The sequence below is a fragment of the Tachysurus vachellii genome, chromosome 8, assembly GCF_030014155.1.
Source record: "Tachysurus vachellii isolate PV-2020 chromosome 8, HZAU_Pvac_v1, whole genome shotgun sequence".
Classification (NCBI taxonomy): domain Eukaryota; kingdom Metazoa; phylum Chordata; class Actinopteri; order Siluriformes; family Bagridae; genus Tachysurus; species Tachysurus vachellii.
Window position 1 is genome coordinate 22845300 of NC_083467.1, and position 22494 is coordinate 22867793.

The window sequence follows — 22494 nt, forward strand, 5'->3', positions numbered from 1 at the left end:
AAATATGTTTAAAAAATACATTTTAAAAATGTATATATATATATATATATATATATATATATATATATATAATAATAATACATTTTTAAAATACACCTTTTAAAATTTGATGTTAACTCCACTATAGTTTTATACAGCAGTGTTGCTTTTTTTTTTTTTTAATACGTGTTCATATTCTCCATATGCTTGCATAAGCACTTCCGGTTCTGCTGGCGAGAAATATGCAGACTTTTCTTTTGTCTGACGCTGTTGCCATGGTGAATCGTTATATCTGTGCTCCATTGATAATGGCTTTTTATAGTTTTTTTTTATAGTTTTTTTTAGCTTTTACGCGTTTAACTTAGAGTCAGTTAACTTAGAGTTGATAAAACTAACTCTTTTCAGCTGTTCTGTAACCGAAAACTCAGTTTCCCATCTCGGGGTTTGTCAACTCAAGAGTTCAAGTTTAAACTCAGAGTTGGTTGAACCTCCTTTCTGAAACGGCCCCCTGGCCATCACTACTTTAGCGCAGCAGCGGCAAACACAAACACAACAATGGCGGACGTTGCTTTACTGTTAATACTGTTAATGTTAAAGCTCATGGCTTTGTGAACCTACATTAACACCCAAACGCGGCGAATACAACGTGTACGTGCAGCTCCATGTAATCTGGAGCTCCGGTGCTTTGCAATGCAGCTCCGGTGCTTTGGGTGTCGCAAAAGAAAGAACTGGTTCTAAATTAGGCTCCGAACCAGCACTCAAACTGCCTCGGTGGAAAAGGGGCAAGAATCCCCAGCGCCAACACTCGGTTATTTCTGGTGGAAATGGGGCACTGTTCGGTCTGATGGACAAAGAAACTAGAAAATGAAATGATATAAGATGGTGTGTTTCAGGACGTGGTTAACATGTTTTTGTCTGCTGATTTTGTTTTTTGCCAGCATTAAAGGTAGGAGCTCCTTCTTTGTGTTAAACAAAAGTATAATTGCATGGGTTGAAACAATCTGCACAAAAGAGTGAAACTCTAGATGGGTTGTTTTTTACTGAATAGAATAAATTGTTTTGTTATATAGCATTTTTATGTTTTTTGCTGAATAGACTAAATTGTTTTGTTATATAGGGTTAGAACTAGTGTTCTGCCACATGCCCTTGCTGTTTTATTGGATTTAGAGCTGGTGACTGGAAATGACACCGAACTCCTTGTCATTGAGACAGCACCAATACTCAAAAACATTCACCAAACCATTACATCATCTCCACCAGCATGGAATATTGACTAGAGATGAGCCGGATACTCGGCTGAAACGAGTATCCGGTACGGATAAAGCACTTCTGCCGAGTACGAGTATTATACGAGTAATACGAGTCAATATCTGTGCTCGGATTGAATGAAAATCATCATTGGGTATCTGATTGTGTCAGCGTTCTGTGATAGGCTAGTCACAGCGCCCCTCCCCTACACACATACAGATGTATTGTGTTGCTGTGTCTCGCTCTGCTCACTCACAGTCACACACAGAACAGCTCTCTGTCTCTCCCTCAGTCACTTGGGTTTGCGGGTCTTTTCCGTTAACGTTTAGGGTTTCTTCAGCTTTTTACTTCGGGTTGTAACGTTAATAATACGTACTTACTAACCAGTAGAGTTCTGGTAAACGTGGGTTCGTTCAGACGTGGTGCTTGCTTGGTAGAATGCGACTCGCATTGCGTCTCTGCCTGTCGGAGGTTTTTTCTTTTTTAAACCTTCAGCTGTCTCTAACCGGTAACCAGACACTGAGTGTCTGACACTTTTTTGCTGTATTTCATAAAAACATAAAGGTAGTAAGCTAGTGTTATAAATATTACAAATTAATTATTAAGCTACACACACATACCTGGTGTGGAAATAAAAAAATAAAAAAGAACCAAAAAAATAAAAAAAATCACACTGATCATAAAAAAATTAAAAGTTAAAAAAGGAAATAAAAAAATAAAGAACCAAAAAAAATTAAAAAATCACACATCATAAAAAAATTAAAAGTTAAAAAAGAAAGTTATGTTTTACATTACATTACATTTTACTTCATAATTGCACTGCATTGTTTTGTTTTCATTGTTGCAAAACTTGTTCTGTAATATAGTTCGTTTGCTATCGTGATCAAAACCATTGATCTGAAGCTCAATCCTGATGCTGTCCTGTAAATATTTTTATAATCAGCAATAAATATAACAATTTCTGATCAACCCATATCAATTGCATGCTTAAAATAACATACCGGTTAAAGCCCCGCCCATTTCAAGACAAGTCCCGTACTTCCGGGTTAGGCCACACCCACTCCGAGTACAGATACAGATAATTCATATGGTTAACAGATACAGCTGTACTCGCTCATCCCTAGACACACACAATTTCTCACTATATAGGCAGTGTTGTAACGCCGTTACTTTTGACAGTGACTAATACTCTAACGCGTTACTTTTTAAATAAAGTAACTCCGTTACCGTTACCATATGGTGCGTTATCCGTTAATTTTTTATATGAATTCATTTTGGCTGAAGTGTAGCCTACAGCCTAACCAGTTTACAGCAGTGACGCATTGTAGGATTGGTGGATGCCAACCGCTGTAACCACGATTTAAGTAAAGTTGGCCGCATATTCACAGATTCGAGATTCCCGAGTCAATAACTCCTGAGCTAAACGCTCTTATTACACAAATAACACCTCTTTTTTATCGTTTTGCAGGGGCAGCTACAACCCAATTTTCCTCAATCAGCTTTTCTCTGTGTTGGACAAATTACATAAGTCTCTATGTGCGAACACCTAAAGAGACAGATTCCAAGGGACCGTCTGCAAAGTGCAAAACCCGAAAAGCGAATACTAAAAAAAATCAATAACTTCACTGTAATACAATGTACTGTTACCAAATTCAGATCACACATCACTGATGTCCTGATAGTTGTACTACAACACTTACAGTATTTGGGAGAAATGTCTTTGTTTAATTTTTATGATTTTTCATTAAAAAAAAAAAATCTGTGTATTAATATCACAGTGTATTACACTGAAGTTATTGTTTTTTTTATTATGAAAAATCATAAAAAAATAAACAAATAGACATTTCCCCAAAATAAGTGTTGTAGTATAACAGGCAGGGGCGGTTCTAGGATTTCATCTTTAGGGGAGCTTAGCCCTCAGTGCCAAAAAGCCAAAAGTTATGGTATTATTTAAAATGGCAGAAGTGGACACCAAAATTTTATGCATGATGTAATGATGCCAGTCTTGAATCAAATCAGTTCATGTATGTGTGCATTCTCTACGAACAGTGTGTCCAATGAATGCAGTCACTAATAAAAAAATATTCACAAGACAAAGACCAAATCAATAAATGTTATTTTTATTTATTATTGAATGGATTGTTTGCATTAATATTTTGTTTGAGCTATCAACTCTGGTAATAAGAACAGTGAAATTTCACTGCTTTTGGTTGCCGTCTTTGCGGCTTTCCGCTGATTAACGTTATAGATAAATGCCTCCAGCTCTGACTGCGGTGCACGCTGCGCGTGCCTGTGCTTCTCCGTTCAAATAAAGCAGACAGCTGATGACGCACTTTTGAAAGACTACAACGCACGCACGTTAAATTAAAGTAAAAAAATCGCTCTTGGAGCAAACTAATAAATAATTTTCTTTCCCATCGACGACATGTCCTGCATTTTAATGTAATTTTTATTTTTGAAAGTAAAAATTATACTTTTAGTTTTAGGGTGGCTGAGATCACAGACAGGGGGGCTGGAGCCACCCTAAAAAAGGGCTAGAACCGCCCCTGGTACAGTGTATTACAGTGAAGTTATTGACTGTTTTTTAGCATTCGCTTTTCGGGTTTTGCCCTTGGAATCTGTCTCAATCGTCCGCACATAGAGACTTATCTATTTTGTCCAACGCGGAGGAAAGCTGATTTTGAGGAAAATTGGGTTGTAGCTGCCTCTCTACATTAAATCTACATTTTAATCTACGATAAAAAAAAGGTGTTATTTGTGTAAAAAGAGCGTTTAGCTCAGGAGTTATTGACTCGGGAAACTCGAATCTGTGAATATGCGGCCAACTTTACTTAACTGTAAACACGAAGACGCCGCACTGTGCGCGTTTCCGTTTATTCAAGTATGTGCGGCAATAATGGCGAGTCAATTCGAGAGCAAGACGAGTTTCTCTAAGTGGAAATATGCTTATTATTTCCCTTTATTTGAGCATAAAGACAAAAACCTTTTAGTCAAATGTAAGATGTCTCTTTCTGGTTCGAAGGTCCTATCTACTGCGATAAACAGCAACTACAATCTGTCGAAGCACCTCCAGAAACAGCTTTTATGACGCAGAAGCCACTTTAGTTTTTGATTCTGAATATATTATTCATCTTGTTTTGTCAGGGTTCCCACTCTTTTTCAGAGATCATTTTCCAGGACTTTTCCAGGACATTTCAAATTTAGCAAAAAAGACAAGGATCACAGATTCACGGCCTAAAGTAATATTTTCTTCTCTCCAGAAGTCTTAAAAACAACGTACACTTTATGGCTATTACTTAACTATACTTGTAAAGACAATTTGTCATGTGAATGAAATTTCAACATTTATAAAATAAAAAGACCGCACATATTAATACCCTTTCCTTTCTCAGGCCAATGCCGTCATGCATGCTTTAGTTTGCTGTGCATTCCCCTTGCACATGATATTCAGATTAACAAGGTTAATATAACCTGCTTACCCGTCACCATTTGCTGAAAACATTCGAGCACTTAAACCATTCCTAGCACCTGAAACCGCCAGCGTCATCCTTCACAGCGAGATTAAACAGCATAACAAAAAACCCGTCAAAACTCAGCGTCCCTGAACAGAGCGCTTTCTGTTACTAATTGTTTCGACCAGTTGTAAACTGTTCTTTAAATGATCAAGAACATTTAAAAATAGAGATGCTCCGATCAGCATTTTTGGGGTCGATCACCGATCACCAAGATCATGATCTGCCGATTGCCGATCACTGCCGATCACAGAATGGCAGAGGAATGGGAATCTTTTATCTATAATCTAGCAGAGCACCATTTTTAGAAATGAAATTAACTCTAAATTAACTGTATTGAGAAAAAAACTGTAGAAATAGGCTACAGTCAAGATCTTGAAGAACCACCGAGTGTTTATTTTAGAAAATGAGAACTTAAAGCTACTGTAGGCCATCTTTCCCAAATAAGGCAGAGTAACTTAAAATTATTCCAAACAAAGAGGGGTCAGGCAGACCAACACACATCAGATCAGCTTAATAGGATGTCGCCTCTTAATACACTGATTACATTTTATAATTGGCAGCAAAATGTAAAACTTGTTACACCAAAACTGGCTACTGCCACAAAGGACAAAACTATGGCAAGTGTTTTTTTCTGTTATTATTATGAACGTCTGATGTAGTTGAGGAACCAACTACATCAGATCCAAAAAATAAAATAATGAAAGCTACTGTAAGCCAATGCCATCCTTTCTAAATAACAAGGCAGAGAAACAACGAGGCCAAGCAGGTAGTTACCAACCAGATGAACTTGGGATGGTATGAGGTTACATAGGCCCAGGCTACTTGTAAAATGTAAATAAAATTTTTAATATATTAAAATTAAACAATTGGCCACAAAATGTTTCAGACCAAAACATGCTGGGCCTCGGCCTACTAATACAGAGTACAAAATCCTTCATGTCTCAATCATAAAAGGCATCACTCACACTCACATCACTACTAGTTTAAATGCATCACTCACAGTCGGCTGGTTGAGGGATGGGGATGTTGTTGGCTTCGGCTGGTTTAGTTTCTCATGCTCTGCATATTCATTTGTATGGCGTGTTCTAAGATGCCTAATCATGTTATTGGTATTAAAATGCCGTTGCTTGCTTCCACCTCGAGGGATTTCATCACGACATACATTGCAAACGGCTAACTTTACGTCTTTATCGGACACTTTGAAAAACTTCCAGACGGGAGAACTCATGTTGCCACTGGTAAGTGCCGCTCTGCTGTTGTTTACCTGTGAGCGTGCATGCACGTGTGAAAAAGTCGCGCGAGTAATTTACGTCACGTGATCGGCTTTTTTGATCAGCGCTTTTGGGGTTCACCGATCTAGCTATTTTTAGTCAATATTGGCCGATCATGATCGGTGGCCGATCAATCGGAGCATCACTATTTAAAAATAATCATTTTCCAGGACAACAAGATTTTTTTCCAGGACAATTTATGTTTTCTTTCATTTTCCATGTGTTTTCCAGGACTGGAACATGGGTCATAAATTTTCCAGGATTTCCAGGTTTTCCAGGACGCGTGGGAACCCTGTTTGTTATTTATTTCAGAAATCTTTGTGATATGTTCAGTTTGTGCTGGTCTGACTTAAATAAAATACGACCTGGTGTCCACATACGTGGACATCACATTGCATCTAAAATGCAAGCCAAACCAAAGCTCGGGTCTTAGGAGGTTAAAGTAAGTTTTGCAGACATACCAACCTGTAAAAAGTGTTTTCCGGGAAGTATTCCGAAACACATGGGCTATAGCCCGCCCACACTGACAATTGATTGGTTGACTTACCGAAATAGGCCAATCAGGATTGGCCCCCTCCCTCTCTGCCATGCGCGCGCTACAAGGTTTGGAGCACAGTCTCTCTAAATTTTGGGAGATTGTAACTAATTTGCGGGCATCAGGGAGAAGCTATCAATATGCGGGAGACTCCCGGAACGTCCGGGATACTTGGGATGTCTGGTTTTGTGTTTGTATAAACCATAACGCATAAAAGGGCATTAATGGGAACATTAAAGAACCTTCTTTAAAAAAGTAACTAAAAAGTTACTTTTAACAGTCACGCGTTACTTTTTGGTGTAAGTAATCAACAAAGTAATTGAGTTACTTTTTGAATTAAGTAACTAGTAATGGCAACTAGTTACTATTTCTTAGTAACTAGCACAACACTAACTATAGGTATATAGGTTATGCTATTATCCTACTATAGGTGTGCTTCATTTGAAATAAAAATGTCCAACTAGATTTGTAAAGTTCGTCGTGACAAACTTTGATGTTGGCTTTGACGATGCAAGTATTTGCAAAGGCCGGTGCTTTTTAGAGGCGAGTGGACATCTGAGTGGGTCAGTGTTACTTCTGGAGGCAAGTGGACAGAAAGCTAGGGCGCCAAAACATTTGGAGGTAAGTGGAGACGAGCATGTGACGTCATCCGAATACTCTTGAGGGAGTTTCCCACATTGGGCTGAGTGTATTGATACATCACATGCCCATGTTGTGCAAATTTTTTTGATTTTGCATATGTTGGGGCAGGGCTGTGGGACAACCGGAAGTCCAGTCGATACATCAATTTAAAACTTTATTCAGAGTATCACCCTAAAGGAGCTGGCTAAGTTTGGTGTAGATTGTTCGAAAGCTTGCCGAGTTATAAACTTCCAAAGTTTATAATGGGAGTCTATGGGGAAAAAGGCCACTTTGATACCCAGTACCGGAAGTACCGGTACTCGGATCGCTTATAAAAGTAATAGCATAAAACTTCAGACCAGGGTCTACAACATATCCGAATTTGGTGCATGTGGCTGGAAAGCCCTAGGAAGAGTTACTATTTATAAATTTAGCTTAAATAGGAAAACAGAATGTTGGCTTCTACAAAGCCAGCATAATTATTCCAGTCTTTAGATGTCCAGTTTTAGAGAGCTCTTCACTGAGACCTGTCGTGGTTTTCTGCTGTTGTAGCTCATCTGTCTCAAGGGTTGTTGTGTTGTGCAGTCTTAAGATGTTTTTCCTTAACACAGCTGATTCACGTTTAGAGACTGTTGTGTGTGAAAATCCTGGGAGATGAGCAGTTGTAGAAATACTCAATTCAGCGTGTTTGGTAATGTCATGTCATCCTCAAAAGCACTCAGATCACACATTTTTCACCCCGTTATGATGGTTGATGTAAACATTAACAGAAGCTGCTGGAATGTATCTGTGTGTTTGTCTGCATTTCACTGCTGTTACATGATTGGCTAATTAGATAGCTGCATAAATGTGTCTACATGAATGTCTAATAAAGTGACTGGTGAGTGTATATGAACTTGATGGACATCCAGCTCCAAAACCATGGGCACTAATATAAAGTGTCCCCCCTTTCAGCATGACACTCAGCCAATTCACACAGCAAAGATAATACTGATATACTTTTGGTACAAGTTTCTGAATGTCCTTAATTGACCCAGCCCATACTTGAATTGCATTACTTTTGAGAGATTGCTGAGTCCTTTGCTAAAACTCCACTAACCAGTCAGCTTTCTTCTGAATCCTGGGTTCTTAGCACAGTAAAGGTGCACAACACACAATTAGCTCTCTGGAGGAAAGCAACAATTTGCTCATTCTCATGATGTGAACATATTTCATTATTAAAATATTTTCCTTTTTTTTTAACACAGCCATAAAGGTCATTGGTCGGGATGTGACTGTGACAGCAGGAGATGATGCGCAGTTATTCTGTGAAGCGATCGAGGCAACAGAGCCTCTAACAACTATTAGGTGGCAAAGACGAACAAAGAAAAATCCAACAAATACAGATTTTCTGGTTATCACTTCCAGTGGCAAAGAAGAACATATTAACGGACTGAGGGACAGAGTAAAATTTGCAGGGAACTTGGCAGTACTGGATGGCTCAATTCTTCTAAGTAATGTCACTCTTTTAGATGAAGGAATCTACACCTGCATCTTCAGCATATTTCCAAGTGGACCATATAAAACAGAAATTCGTCTCCGAGTACAAGGTAAAATTCTTTGTAGATGTTCTGATCTATAGTATACAGTTTTGTATTTTGCATGTGTCTGTTTTTCTCTACTTACCTACATCCAAACTCACATATACATGGTGTTCACCTGGTCAACACAGAAGCCTTTTCCTCATTGTTGTACAGAATTATTCTTGTGAATCGATTTAACCTACATCATCCAGCATTCAATACAATCATCCCTCATCAGCTGATTGGGAAGCTGAGCCTGCTGGGACTAAACACCTCCCTCTGCAACTGGATCCTGGACTTCTTGACTCCAGCACCACCACACTGAACACTGGAGCCCCTCAGGGGCTGCGTTCTCAGTCCACTGCTGTTTACCTTGCTGACTCACAACTGCAGCAATGCACAGATCGAACCATATCAGGTTCGCCGATTACACAACTGTGGTGGGTCTCATCAGCAAGAACGACGAGTCAGCATACAGGGAGGAGGGGCAACAGCTAACTACCTGGTGTAGAGCCAACAACCTGTCTCTGAATGTTGATTAAACTAAAGAGATGTTTGTTGACTTTAGAATAGCACAGAGTGACCACTCTCCGCTGAACATCAATGTATCATCTGTATAGATTGTCAAGAGCACCAAATTTCTTGGTTTTCATCTAGCAGAGAACTTCACCTGGTCATTCAACACCAGCTCCATCACCAAGAAAGCCCAGCAGCGTATCTACTTCTTACGAAGGCTGAGAAAGGCACATCTCCCTCCCCCCATTCTGAATACTTTTTACAGAGGGACCATTGAGGGCATTCTGAGCGGCTGCATCACTGTCTGGTTTGGAAACTGTACCATCTCGGATCGCAAGACTCTGCAGCAGATAGTAAGGACAGGGGAGAAGCTCATTGGAGTCTCTCTTCCCTCTATCATGAACATTTACTCCACACGCTGCATCCGCAAAGCCAACAGCATTGTGGATGACCCCACACACTCTTCACCCTCCTGCCATCTGGAAAAAGGTACCGAAGCATTCGGGCCCTCACGAAATGCACACACTTCCAATATACATCCATCAACCTGTTTGCATGCTGTTTTTGCACACTTTTTTTGCTCTTTGCACACACTGTCTAACATTTCAGTCATTTGCTGTTTTGCACAATTCTTTACATTATCTCAGGGACATGCTGCAATGAAACTGTGTTCATTATAGTATTACTGCACGAAACATTGTTGAACATTGTCTTTTGTGTAGTGTCTTTTTTGTATTGTCTTGTAATTTTTTGTAGTCTTTTGTTCTGCACTGTCTTGTTTGTCTTGTCTTGCACTGTTTGCACCAGGTTGCACTTTATGTGGCTAGGACTTACTAAGTCCTTAGCTGTGTCTTTGTTTTATGTAGCACCATGGTCTTGGAGAAACATTCTCATTTCACTGTGTATTGCAACAGCTATATATGGTTGAAATGACAATAAAAGCTTCTTGACTCTTGACTTGACCCTAGTGTAAGAAACCAAACTGGGGGTCCACACAGCCATAAAATACATTGTATATGGTACTCTGGATAATGTTTCAGAGAGGCCAAGGGGTATAAAAAAGGTATACATTATAAAATGTATAGAAATGCTTTTTAAACTCAAGCATTTTCATGACTGTGTCCATTGCATGTCCATTCTCTAAATAAAATGAATAATAAAATATGATAAAATGAATCACAAACTGCAAACCAATTAAATGAATTTGGTTAATTTTTTTTGCGTTGTGCAAAAAAGAACACGCTCTTTGTGAGTCTGGCCTGGATACAGAGACTCAGTCAGGTCTTAGAAACCATTTAACACAATCAGATCTGTCTTGAGCACTGAATACTGACTTTTCAGTGCGTTTTCTTGAATTTTAATGAGTTGAAACTGGAACCTGATGACCCATCTTTTAGCAATGCTCATGTTTGCAGTATAGAAAATGTATCATTTTCAGACTATATTTCAGACTAGAATATTGAATTCTATGAATTAAGTAACAGTAGATTACTTAAAGTATAGAAGTAGATTAAATACATTTAATTATGCATTGTACTCTGTTTATAAGCTCTGGTGGTTTGTCTAAAATGCATCACATGAGGATCTCAAATTCTCATGTGATGAATTTTAATTGTATGTTGCTTTCAACAATAGATACTTCCTCAAAGCAGCTTTAAAAATCCAGACGTATATTTATATTCCTGATGAGTAAGGTTGTGCCTAGAAATACTTCATGAGATGTTGTGTGGAAGAAAACTTCAGAGGCACCAAACTCAAGTAGGAGCCAATCATTTTCTTGGAAAAACCAGCTATTGGGTCTATAATCCATTACAGAATTAAAAATGCTGTTGCATAAAATTGTTAAATGGCTGAGGCTAGATAAATATGAAAATGAAACATCAGGCTGTTGACTGTTATTTATTTAATTACTTGAACTTGAACATACATGGGATTTTAATGGTTTTCATAACTGCAGCCCGAAATAGTGTGAAGTTCACTGCTCTAAAGTCAAATTCTACCATCACAACAAGTCTACAATGCCTTCACTCTTCTATAAATAAAACTTGTACTAAATGACATGAGTGATCAGGGTCAGACATACATATTGATGAAATACATTAATTCAGAGATCTGTTAAACAACATTTTTTTTTTTTTAATTCTTGTTCATGTTTTCAGTTCCTCCTGTTGTCACTGTGGGCACTGATGTTCCTGCTGTTGCTGGAGACACTGAAGGGATTTTAGCGACCTGCACTGCAGCCAATGCAAAGCCTGCAGCAGACGTGTCGTGGAGTCTGGGTGCTTTAAACAACACAGTGAAAGTACAAAACACTGTCACTGTGGACTCTGAAGATAGATACACTGTTAAAAGCAACCTGATTGGAACTGCATTTAAAGATCTAAACCAGAAGAAGGTTCAGTGTGTAGTCACACACCCTGGACTAAAGCAGAAACTGGAACTGAATTACACATTGGATATTCACTGTAAGATGACAAGTTCATTATTTTTATGCTTATAACCATATACTAAAATAAAAGGAATATGTGGGCAGTCAGATTTAACACAAAAAATATTACACCTAATTCTGTTTAATTGAGTGTTACATGGTGTAAAGTATTAATGTTTCTTTCATTTTTCTCTCAGATCCTCCCCAGGTGGTTTATATTAGTTCAGCAGGTGATCAAGGGGAAACCCGTGAATTTCTGTGTGCCACAGACGCTAATCCAAAACCTACAAACTTTACCTGGGGCAGGTAACAGAGCTGAGTTTTCTTTGTATGTTAATCATAAAATTCAGCAGTAAGGTGCATAAACCATATTATATTTACAATAATGCTGCACCCTCTCATAGTATTTTTAACAACAGACATCAGAACAAAGAAGCTTTAAATAAACAGATGTAGTTTTTGATTTCTTGCTGTGGCAAGAAAACTGTCATGAGAAGAAAAATTCAGTACTTACAGTAGATATTTAACGTACACAAGGCATATTATATGGCTTATCATATAACCGGTGCAGCTTCATTGTTAAAAATAAGTGTGAGGGGTGGTTAAGTGACCCTAAGTAAGATGGCAGCTTAAGAGTTTTGCACCGCTTTGAAACTGTAAAATTTTTTTATCTAGCCCTGTTTTTTCGCATACTTTGTGTTCATTCCATAACGTGAAGAGAAATGGAGAGTTCTGGGGATAAGGATTTTCCTATCTTTTTGTCAACAAGATCACAGAAAAATAAGGAGAAAATGAAAAACCCCTCCGCATGTGATGGTGAAGGGGAAGAGGCCAGTGCTAGCCTACAATCGGACACTTCACTTATTTTGAGTGAAATTAGGGCTGTTGGTACCCGGCTAGAAGGTATTGAGGGTCAGTTGGGAAATACTGCTTCTTCTGTTGCAGTTCTTGAGAATGCATTCGCTGCCCTCACCGCACGAGTTACTGACACAGAGACACGGAACCACTGCAAGCTAAAATGGGCGACCTGGAAAACAGGGGCTGCCATCAAAACATGAGGATTGTTGGGTTTACTGAGAAAGCGGAAGGCAGTGAATCTCTGACTACGTTTTTACAGGCTATGTTACCGGTTTGGCTTCAGCTTTCCACAGACTCCCCTATCATCAAGATTGAGAGAGCGCATAGAACCCCACTTCCATCTCAGTCCACACCAAACACACTGCCAAGAAGTGTTATTGTGCATTTTCTACTCGTCCGAGAAAGAGAGGCCGTTTTAAGAGTCGCTACACTAAAAACGCTGGGTTGTTTTTTCAACCCAAAGGCTGGGTTGAAGCGGCTTGGTAGGACTTTGGGGTTGTTTTAACCCAAGTTTGGGTTGAAAATTGTCTTGAGCTATAACCCAGCGGTGCTGGGTTGGGAACACGGACGTGAAAGAGAGCATGCACGTCAACGTTCTTTGCGTCTTCAGATGAAAGCGAGTGAAATTCTGTCTGAAACGTAAGTTATTCAATATGTATTTAACAATGTTCATAGCCATAAAAAAATCTGCCTTACTGTATAAACTAATGTTATATGTGCAATTTCGGCTTTCAGTCAGTTAAACTGAGACTACCACACGGCCAAGTGACAGCCGTGCTCCGACTCACGACAGATCCCAGATCAGTGAACAGGAGAGCACGCGTGACATCTTCATCGGAGTTTGGAAGTAATAGGGTAAATGCTTTTTAAATATTACTTTTGTACATGTTAAATCTACTTTATTATAAATGATTTCTGTGTTAGATACGGTTTTGATACAGCGGAGTTTACTTGATGGTAACGTATTTTGTTAGGACATCCAATTTCCCGCTCTACATTTTGTTTAACTTTGCTGTAAGGTACATTCAACAGCAAACGAGATTCATTCAATATGAGCATACTACATAATATATTCTTGGATAAAATGCCTTTTGACTGACATTACAGTTTTTTACAATCGCTATGACAGTTTTTTCAATATATTTAGCAAGTTTCCTAAACTCTTAACACACCAACACACAATTGGCAAAACGGTTAATTGCATGCTCAAAATCACACATGTAAACTAAACCCCCAAACTAATTTTCAAAATACAATAATAAACTAACAATACACTCTGTCTAACAAAACACTGCAAACATGTTTAAAAATCATATAATTATTCAAAACACTAACACATGTTCTCTTCCAACAGGAACATTTAGTCAATCATAACACAAATGACAAAAACCACTATCATCAGCTGAAATTACAGAAACTGCACTATTTTATGTGTCAGGTCTGCCCTTATACAATAGACAGTATATTGTATTGATCATAGATTGTGTTTTGCACTGTAGTTTCTTTTGAAGCCTCTCTACATTTTTGTTTTGTTGGGTTTAGTAAATGCATGCATTTTGTTTCTTTTGCTGCAGAAATTCAACACAAAAAATGAATGACCATCTCAGAGTAGCTTTATAAAATGTACAGTTTATGTAAAAAAAAATGCAGACACAGAATTGCTGCAGTAAAGACTTCATTTGCAAAAGGACATTACTGCAAGATATACAAACAGAAAAAGCACTGGAATTATAATAAAAAAACAAAGTAATCTTCTAATCTGCCCGGTCTTCTGCATTTAGCCACATGTTCTTATCCACATCACACCTGATATCTTCTCTGGCAAGGCATCGTGGGAAGAATCTTTTGGCATGCCTTATCCACACCTAGCAGTGTTCAGCTGTGAGGTCTTGGCATGCAGCATCCATTGCATCCAGGAGGGACATTTGGTCATGTGGACGATGGTCAAAACCTTCCATCTCCAGGCTGAGAAAAATTCCTCAATGGGGTTGAGGAAAGGGGAGTAAGGGGCAAGGAAATGGGACATCATCCTTGGATGATCGTCAAACCAGGCTGTGACTGCACGGGAATGGTGGAATGCCACATTGTCCCATGTGATAACATATATTGACAAGTGGTCTCCCACCTGTCCCCTTTCTACCTCTGGCACCAGTCTTTCCTGCAGGTCTTCTAAAAACAGGAGAAGGCGGTCGGTGTTGTAGGGGCCAATCTCACATTTATGCAGGAGTGCACTGTTGTTGGAGATTGCGGCGCACATGGTGATGTTGGCTCCTCTCTGGCCCGGCACGGTAACTGTGGCCCTTTTGCCAATTATGTTTCTCCCAAGGCGACATTTACATTTACAGCATTTGGCAGACGCCCTTATCCAGAGCGACGTACATAAGTGCTTAAATCTCTAACATTGGATACATTAATGCTGGCTCACTAAGTTACATACTTAAGATACCATGAGTTTAAAACATTTGTTCAAAGTTACAATGAAAAAGTGTCAGTTTTTTTTTTCTTTTTTTTTTAAAATGCAAAAGATAAGGAAAGAAGTGCTAGTTGAAGTGTTTCCTGAATAAGTAGGTCTTCAACCGCCGCTTGAAAATAGCCAGTGACTCAGCTGTCCGGACCTCTAGGGGAAGTTCATTCCACCACCTTGGTGCCAGTACAGAGAAGAGTCTTGTAGTATGCTTGCCTCTTACCCTGAGCGATGGTGGAACCAGTCGAGCAGTGCTGGTAGATCAGAGGGTGCGGGGTGCAGTGCGCGGAGTGATGAGGGCTTTGAGGAAAGAGGGAGCTGGTCCATTTTTGGCTTTGTAGGCCAGCATCAGTGTTTTAAATCTGATGCGTGCAGCTACCGGAAGCCAGTGGAGGGATCGCAGCAGCGGGGTGGTATGCGAGAACTTTGGCAGGTTGAAAACAAGCCGGCCAGCTGCATTTTGGATCATTTGCAGAGGACGGATTGCGTTCATAGGTAGACCTGCCAGCAGTGCGTTGCAGTAATCCAGTCTAGAGATGACAAGAGACTGAACAAGTACCTGAGCAGCCTGTGTGGACAGAAATGGCTGAATCCTTCTAATGTTGTAGAGAAGAAACCGACATGAGCGAGTCACATTAGCAACATGAGAGGAAAAGGACAGTTGATTGTCCATGGTTACCCCAAGGTTGCGAGCTGTGGGTGAAGGGGAGATCAGATCGTTGTGCAAGGATATAGCAAGGTCATGACCTGGAGATGAAACACCTTGGATGAACAGCAGTTCAGTTTTGCTAGGATTGAGCTTTAACTGATGAGCAGTCATCCATGATGAAATTTCTGCCAGACATGCTGAGATCCGGTCAGAAGCTGTGGCATCTGAGGGTGGGAAAGAGAAGATAAGTTGTGTATCATCAGCATAGCAGTGGTAAGAGAACCCACGTGAGGAAATAACTTCCCCAAGAGAGTGAGTATACAGGGAGAAAAGAAGAGGACCAAGTACTGAGCCCTGTGGGACGCCAGTGGAGAGTCTGCATGGAGCAGATGTCACTCCCTTCCATGTAACCTGATATGAGCGTCCTTCCAGGTAGGAAGTAAACCATTCCCAAGCTGATCAGCAAATCCCAAGACTCCTGAGGGTGGATAAGAGAGTCTCGTGGTTGACCGTATCAAATGCTGCTGAAAGGTCAAGGAGGATAAGGACGGATGACAGTTTGGCTGATCTAGCAGCATGTAGTTTCTCAGAGACATCCAAAAGGGCTCTCTCTGTGGAATGAGCTGCTTTAAAGCCAGACTGGTTGGGGTCTTGGAGGTTGTTCTGTGAGAGATAGACAGACAGTTGATTATAGACAATGCGCTCAAGAATTTTTGAAAGAAATGAGAGAAGTGATACCGGTCTGTAGTTACTGATGTCTGATGGATCCAGAGCGGGTTTCTTTAGGATGGGAATAACCCTTGCTCTCTTGAAAGTAGTTGGTACCTGACCAGATGCTATGGATCTATTGAAGATAGTGGAAATGAAGGGCAGAAGGTCTTGCAAGATGGTCTGGTCGACGCCTTTTTTCCAAGTTGAAGCCAGCCTCGTCAACATAGATAATTTCATGCGGGACTTGATTGGCCTCCAACTCCATGACTCTCTGAAAGTAATTATACACAGTGTATGTAAATGCTGTACTGTATATCTACTGTATGTTCTAATGTACTCCAGGTTTATAGAGTAGTTTACTGCAAAACACACTGTGTATAGTACAGTAATGACTGTATTGCATAACCTTATCTGGACGTATTGGTGACTGAGTTCTTTGATGCGCTCACTGTTCCTTTCAAAAGGAACTTTGTATAGTTGTTTCATTCGGACTCTGTGTTTAGCTAGAGTCCGGGAAATGGATATTATGCTGATTGCTGCAATGTTCCCAAAGACAAGGTTGTCCTCTACAACTCTGGACTGAATGTCCTTCAGTTTTATTTCATTGTCAGCAATCACAATTTGACAATATCAAGTTCCTGTTCTTCATTCAAGAGCTTTCCTCTACCCCCTGAGGGAGGTAGACGTTGAATCCTTAGAGGGACAAAATACAGTTGCATATTAGAGACCGGAGGCATACAGTCACTCTAATACAGTAAATGGTAAAATTATTTACACTTTGCTGTAGGAGAAGCAATATCCTACCTGTTGGTTTCTCTGAAAATACGGACAATGGATGCCACTGTGTCCCGGGTGAGATTTGGCTGTACTCGTTCACCAGCCTCTCTGTATGATAGCCCATGGTTTATGACGTGGCCATTGAGAGTAGCTCTTATTTGATCAGTTACCTGCACTCTGGTCCTTCTTTAAGCGCCACCACGCATTCTAACTCCTTTCCCTTGTCCTGGTACCCTCTCCCTCGTGCAGGCTACCTACCTACCTACCTACCTAACGACCCACCCACCCACCTACCTACCCACCTACCCATCCACACAAGATCAGCCCAAGGAGTCCTCTTTTAGAACATATGATCATGCGATTGAAAAAACCTCAACACCTGAGTGTGGTTCCTAGATGGGAATCGGCTGTGATTTATATATTTGCATAACTGCAATAAGCTGTTTCTCATTAGCAATGGAATAAAATACAGGGAATATATTTGTGTTTCAATTCACAATATGAACAGCTGTTCACTTTGACTTTAGCCTATATAAGTTATGTTTAGAACATGATCAGGGTTTCTCGCAGCACTTTGCAGTTCGGGCGGCCCGCCTAAGCTGGGGAAACCCTACCGCTTAACTAGGTCGTCCAAAAAAAATAAATTCCGCTGCACAAAAGGCCGTCAAGTGCATCTCGGAGAATAGCGCGGACGCGCTTCACACCGTGAGCGGGCACGCGTGCCACACAGCCGAAATGATAGACAGACGTGGTCCGTCACTGTCTGGAGGATAACTAACCAGTTGATAAAACGCGTGTCCGTGAGAACTGTAAGTGGACTTATGTTTTGGGTTTACTTAAGCCTGTTATTATATTAGTCTATAGTTCTTGCAAATTTAAAGTAAGTTAGATTTTGTTGTTTGAGTTCTTCACCTGCTAGCTAGGTTGCACATGCCTGTTTTTAATAATTGTTAAATGTAGTACAGAGTCTGTGGTCTATCTCACAAAGAAGCCCCCCCACCCCCAGGCCCTGCCCACCCGCCCAACCCTACCGCCTTAACTAACAAATTTTCTGCGGGAAACCCTGATGATGTTATCAGTTCACTACAGTGTGAAAGCATTTGTAAATTTGACTGTAAAATTACATTGTTTTGGTCTTGGTTGAGCTTGTGTGTAAAAGAAGTTCAAGCATTTTAAATTGGTGTTAACTGTATGCATTTTGTATCAAAGCAACAAGAAATGTGTTAATTGTATAGCCTACAAAGACGGATGTTGTGCTAACCGTGTTAAGAGTTTAGGAAACTTGTTAAATGTATTGAAAAAACTGTCAGCGATTGTACTTTCTATGTAATTAGTTGATGGCAGCAGGCAGTGTTCCCTGGTGTGGCAGTTTCTTCAGACTGTGGTGTATGGACTTCCTGGGGAGGAGACACCAGCAGTACGAGTTCTGTGAGCATTCATTTTTGCAGACAAACTGTAACTTTTTTTGTTTTTTTTATTAATAATTAAACTGTGTATAGTTAATAAACTTTTATTATTATTATTACTGTGACCTGACTACTTCATTGAATTCTGTGTTATTTAACTTGTACACTGTTACATGATATGTTTTCATATTTCAAATACATATTTAATTGGAAGTTTCCTGACTGCAGTCAGTTTGATGCATGTTCATTATTCTAAATTATTCTATTTTTCTTATACAACACTGCAATTACATTGCAATTGATGATTCTTACTAATGATATTGAGGTTTATGTAAATGTTATGAAATGTTTTCATATTTTAAATTTGTATTCTTAAAGTAAATTTTTCTGACTGAAGTCAGTGATGCATTTACTGTGATATTTGATACATTTTCATAGAATGCAAGCATTTTACATGCTGTTGATGTCATGAAGAAATGAGCTCTGTATATAAGACATATTATATATTAGATTTAAGGTTTGCTATTTTAGCCTAGACATCCTTTACAAAAATAAGAATGAAGGACATTTTATATCACGTAAATTACTTCCACATATGTCCGTGTTTCCCGTGGGCGGGGTTGGATTACTGAAGTAAGTATTGCTGTAGATTCATTATTTTAATCACTTAAATTTCTGACCCATTTTGGGTTAAATTCAACCCAGCAGTGTAGTCATTTTTAACTAATAGTTGGGTTAAAATCACAACCCCGCATGCTGGGTTAAACATGATAACCCAACTAGTTGGGTGAAAATAACCCAGTTAAGAAAATAACCCCTTTTTGACCCAGTGCTCGGTTGCCAAAATAACCCAAATTAGGTTGTTTTTAACCCAGCAGTTTTGAGTGTATGGAATCCTTTGCCTGTGCTCCAAGAATGCTAACATCTCTCCCAGTTATTGATCACTTTAGAGAGATCCCCCAATAGTTCAGAACTTTTTGTTATTTAACACCCTTTTGGCTTGCCAGAAAGTCTATCTGTGTCCCCAAGAATCTGACTATGCAATCCCCAATCACTTTGAATCCTGATTTCCCTGCCTCGTTAGCCAATATTGGCCTTCAGATCTGGGCAGAAAACGTATATCTAATTTAGGCAGCTTATTTTCAGGCAAGATATTTAAATCTTTTGAAAACGTTCAGAATGGATTACCAAATTCTTAAAACTGATTTTTTCACATTTCTCCAACTACGTCATTTATTCGTTGGGAACTCTCTGATATTGAAAATAGTCTTCTTCTTCTGCTAGGGGCGTTAAAGGGTCAGATTTCTTACCTGTATTCTCGGTTATCAGAAACCTCTTCACGGTTAAATCCTTTAAGGAAGATCTGGGAAAGGGACATGGGCCAACCATATACTGATGACGAATGGCTCTCTATATGTGAGGAGGTTTTTCATAAATCAACCTCAAGCTCTGTGCATGAGCAAAACTTTAAATTCATATAAAAGACATATCTTACCCCAGTACGCCTCCATAAAATGTACCCAAATGTATCTAAGCTGTGTTTTAAATGTAAATCTGAAATAGGATCATTGGTGCATTTATTCTGGGACTGTAAGAACATTCAACCTTTTTGGCATACATGATATGGTTCAGAAGATGCTGGTCAGAGAATTCTCTGTGTCTCCAACTATATATTTACTTAACTGCAAAACATCATTTGATTTCTATACTGCTTCACACTCTTTGTTAAACTTCATTACTCATTTGGCAAATAAATGTATATTATTCTATGGTCATCTCCACAGGTACCAAATTTGGAGATTTTGGAGTACCAAGTAGCTAATCTTCTCCCAATAAAAAAACTTAAACATGACTTGCAGAACAAATCCAAATTGTTCTGGCAGACATGGGCCCCTTTGTGGGATTTACTTGAACAAGTGAGACCCCAACCCTGACCTGTTTTGATTTGCCCTTTGCCTTTCCACAGTCACTCATATTAAAAATGCATTGTTATATTGTTATTAATATGTTTGAATGTATGCTGTGTTTGCTGACTAATTGGCTCTGTTGTTGTTTTGTTTAAATTTTAATAAGAAATCAAAAATGATAATAAAAAAAGAATAATAATAATGAGTGAAACTTATTACTGGTTTTGGATTTCGGTTTAATGTTTGTTGTTCATGTTACCAAGACAGCCATTACTGCTGTTTTTACATGGCTTTCAGAGTTAGAGCAAATAAAGATAACTTAACCTATATTGTTATATTGTTAGGTTTTGAGTTTATCCTAATGTTGATTTGTGTGTTAATAATCAAATCCGTATGCTTAATAATTTGATCTGAATCTAATAAATTAAATCTAAAATAATCTAACCTTAAACTCAGACCACTCTGTTCTCTATCACTCCAATGGCTGATGTATTTCTGATATCTTCCTTGGGGATATGTTCCTGAACTTTACTAGTGATGGGAAGTTCGGTTCTTTTCCGCGAACCGGTTCTTTCGGACAGTTCGATTTAATGAACCAGTTCAAAAATCCAGTTCACCAGTTCTTTTACGTCCTGACGTAATGACGTAAATTCCATCATCCTGCTGCCGGCAGATATTAATACAATCAATTTAATATCTGCCGGCAGCAGGATGATGGAATTTGCGTCATTACGTCCTGACGTAATGACGTCATTCACAATGACGTAATGACGCAAATTCCATCATCCTGCTGCCGGCAGATATTAATACAATCAATTTAACACATTTGAAAAGTTCTTTGTAATCATAACTTAAATTGAATACGTTTCTTACATTTAAGTTTTGCAACTAAAACACCCAGTACAGGCATTGATGTGCAAACGTTGGTGTTTTACGTGTCTTAAAGATATAAAGTTAATAAACTAATCTTCATCAACTTACAAAAAGCGGCATATAAAAATACAGACTAACCTGCACAACAGTTGTATGATTTTTTTTTATAAAAATGTTTAATAGCCTATGACTAGTTACTATGCATATCCCAATATGTATAATTTGCTCTGAAGGTTCATGCATGCGCAGTATCAACAGCTAATCAGTTCTCAGTATGTCGGACGCGTCCGAAACAAGCAGTTCTCAGTTCTGTACTGATGATTCGCTGTATTGGTTCAGTAATTCACGCATGCGCAGTATCAACAGCTCGAGCTCAATGTTCTCTCAGCACAACATGCCTCAGTTCAGTGTACAGGAGTTACATATACTCCGGGATATTAGTTTATTTAGAGTCGGACCGACTGTCAGGCATGACTGAAAGTGAGTAACTTTAGTAACTTGTGGATCAGTGCTGACTCAAGACGCGAACTGTTTAGAACGAATCAGTCCAATTTGGTGAACCGGTTCATCCAGTTCACTATAAAGAACTGGTTCAAAAGAACGATTCGTTCACGAACTGGCCATCACTAATCTTTACTGCAATGTTCCTGTGGAACCTATCCAATTACTATCCAAATTCACAAAACACCCCACGTTTTCTTCACGATCATGGTGATATTTTGTATGATGTGTCTTCAGTACATAGCCTAGTAGCATTAACATTGCTCTAATAATATCACCTTTGAGGAATAGAACAGTTTAAATGCTAATTACAGTATGCTGTTTATACAATCACACTTACTGTTATTTATCAAATACATTTTCATTTAGATATTTTCCAGTGAACGAGACTCTTTCCAGTGGTGTTAATAGCAGTCTGATTGTTCCGCTGATCCCTGATAGTAACGGACCTTACTATTGTTTGGCGTCTAACCAATACGGGGAAGCTGTTGGTTCCCTCTATATGCATGTTAAACCATGTAAGTATGCAAATTATTTGTCGTTCACTGGAACAGTAAATAAATGCTCTTGGAAGATAGTTGACACAGTTCACATTTATACACAGTTTATCTATTAAACATAACTACAAGTCATCCTTCTACATTTATTCAATAATGTGTTAGCATATGTACAC

General features: G+C 39.1%; 1 protein-coding gene across 6 annotated transcripts in view; it reads left to right on the forward strand.

Annotated features, from left to right (window-relative positions):
- The first annotated feature begins 339 nt into the window (after positions 1 to 339).
- LOC132850403 (nectin-4-like) overlaps positions 340 to 22494 on the forward strand; it is a 107143-nt gene continuing 84988 nt past the window's right edge. For 2 of the 6 annotated variants that reach the window (XM_060876976.1, XM_060876974.1), the window contains exons 1-5: positions 340 to 925; positions 8417 to 8758; positions 11407 to 11712; positions 11873 to 11981; positions 22191 to 22339. In XM_060876976.1, coding sequence (XP_060732959.1) covers positions 859 to 925; positions 8417 to 8758; positions 11407 to 11712; positions 11873 to 11981; positions 22191 to 22339 — 973 coding nt within the window. In that variant the 5' untranslated portion in view covers positions 340 to 858. Of the gene's footprint in view, positions 926 to 8416; positions 8759 to 11406; positions 11713 to 11872; positions 11982 to 12792; positions 13222 to 13268; positions 13389 to 22190; positions 22340 to 22494 lie in introns of those variants that run through there. The other 4 variants (XM_060876973.1, XM_060876975.1, XR_009648971.1 and 1 more) reach the window with 3 other exon arrangements.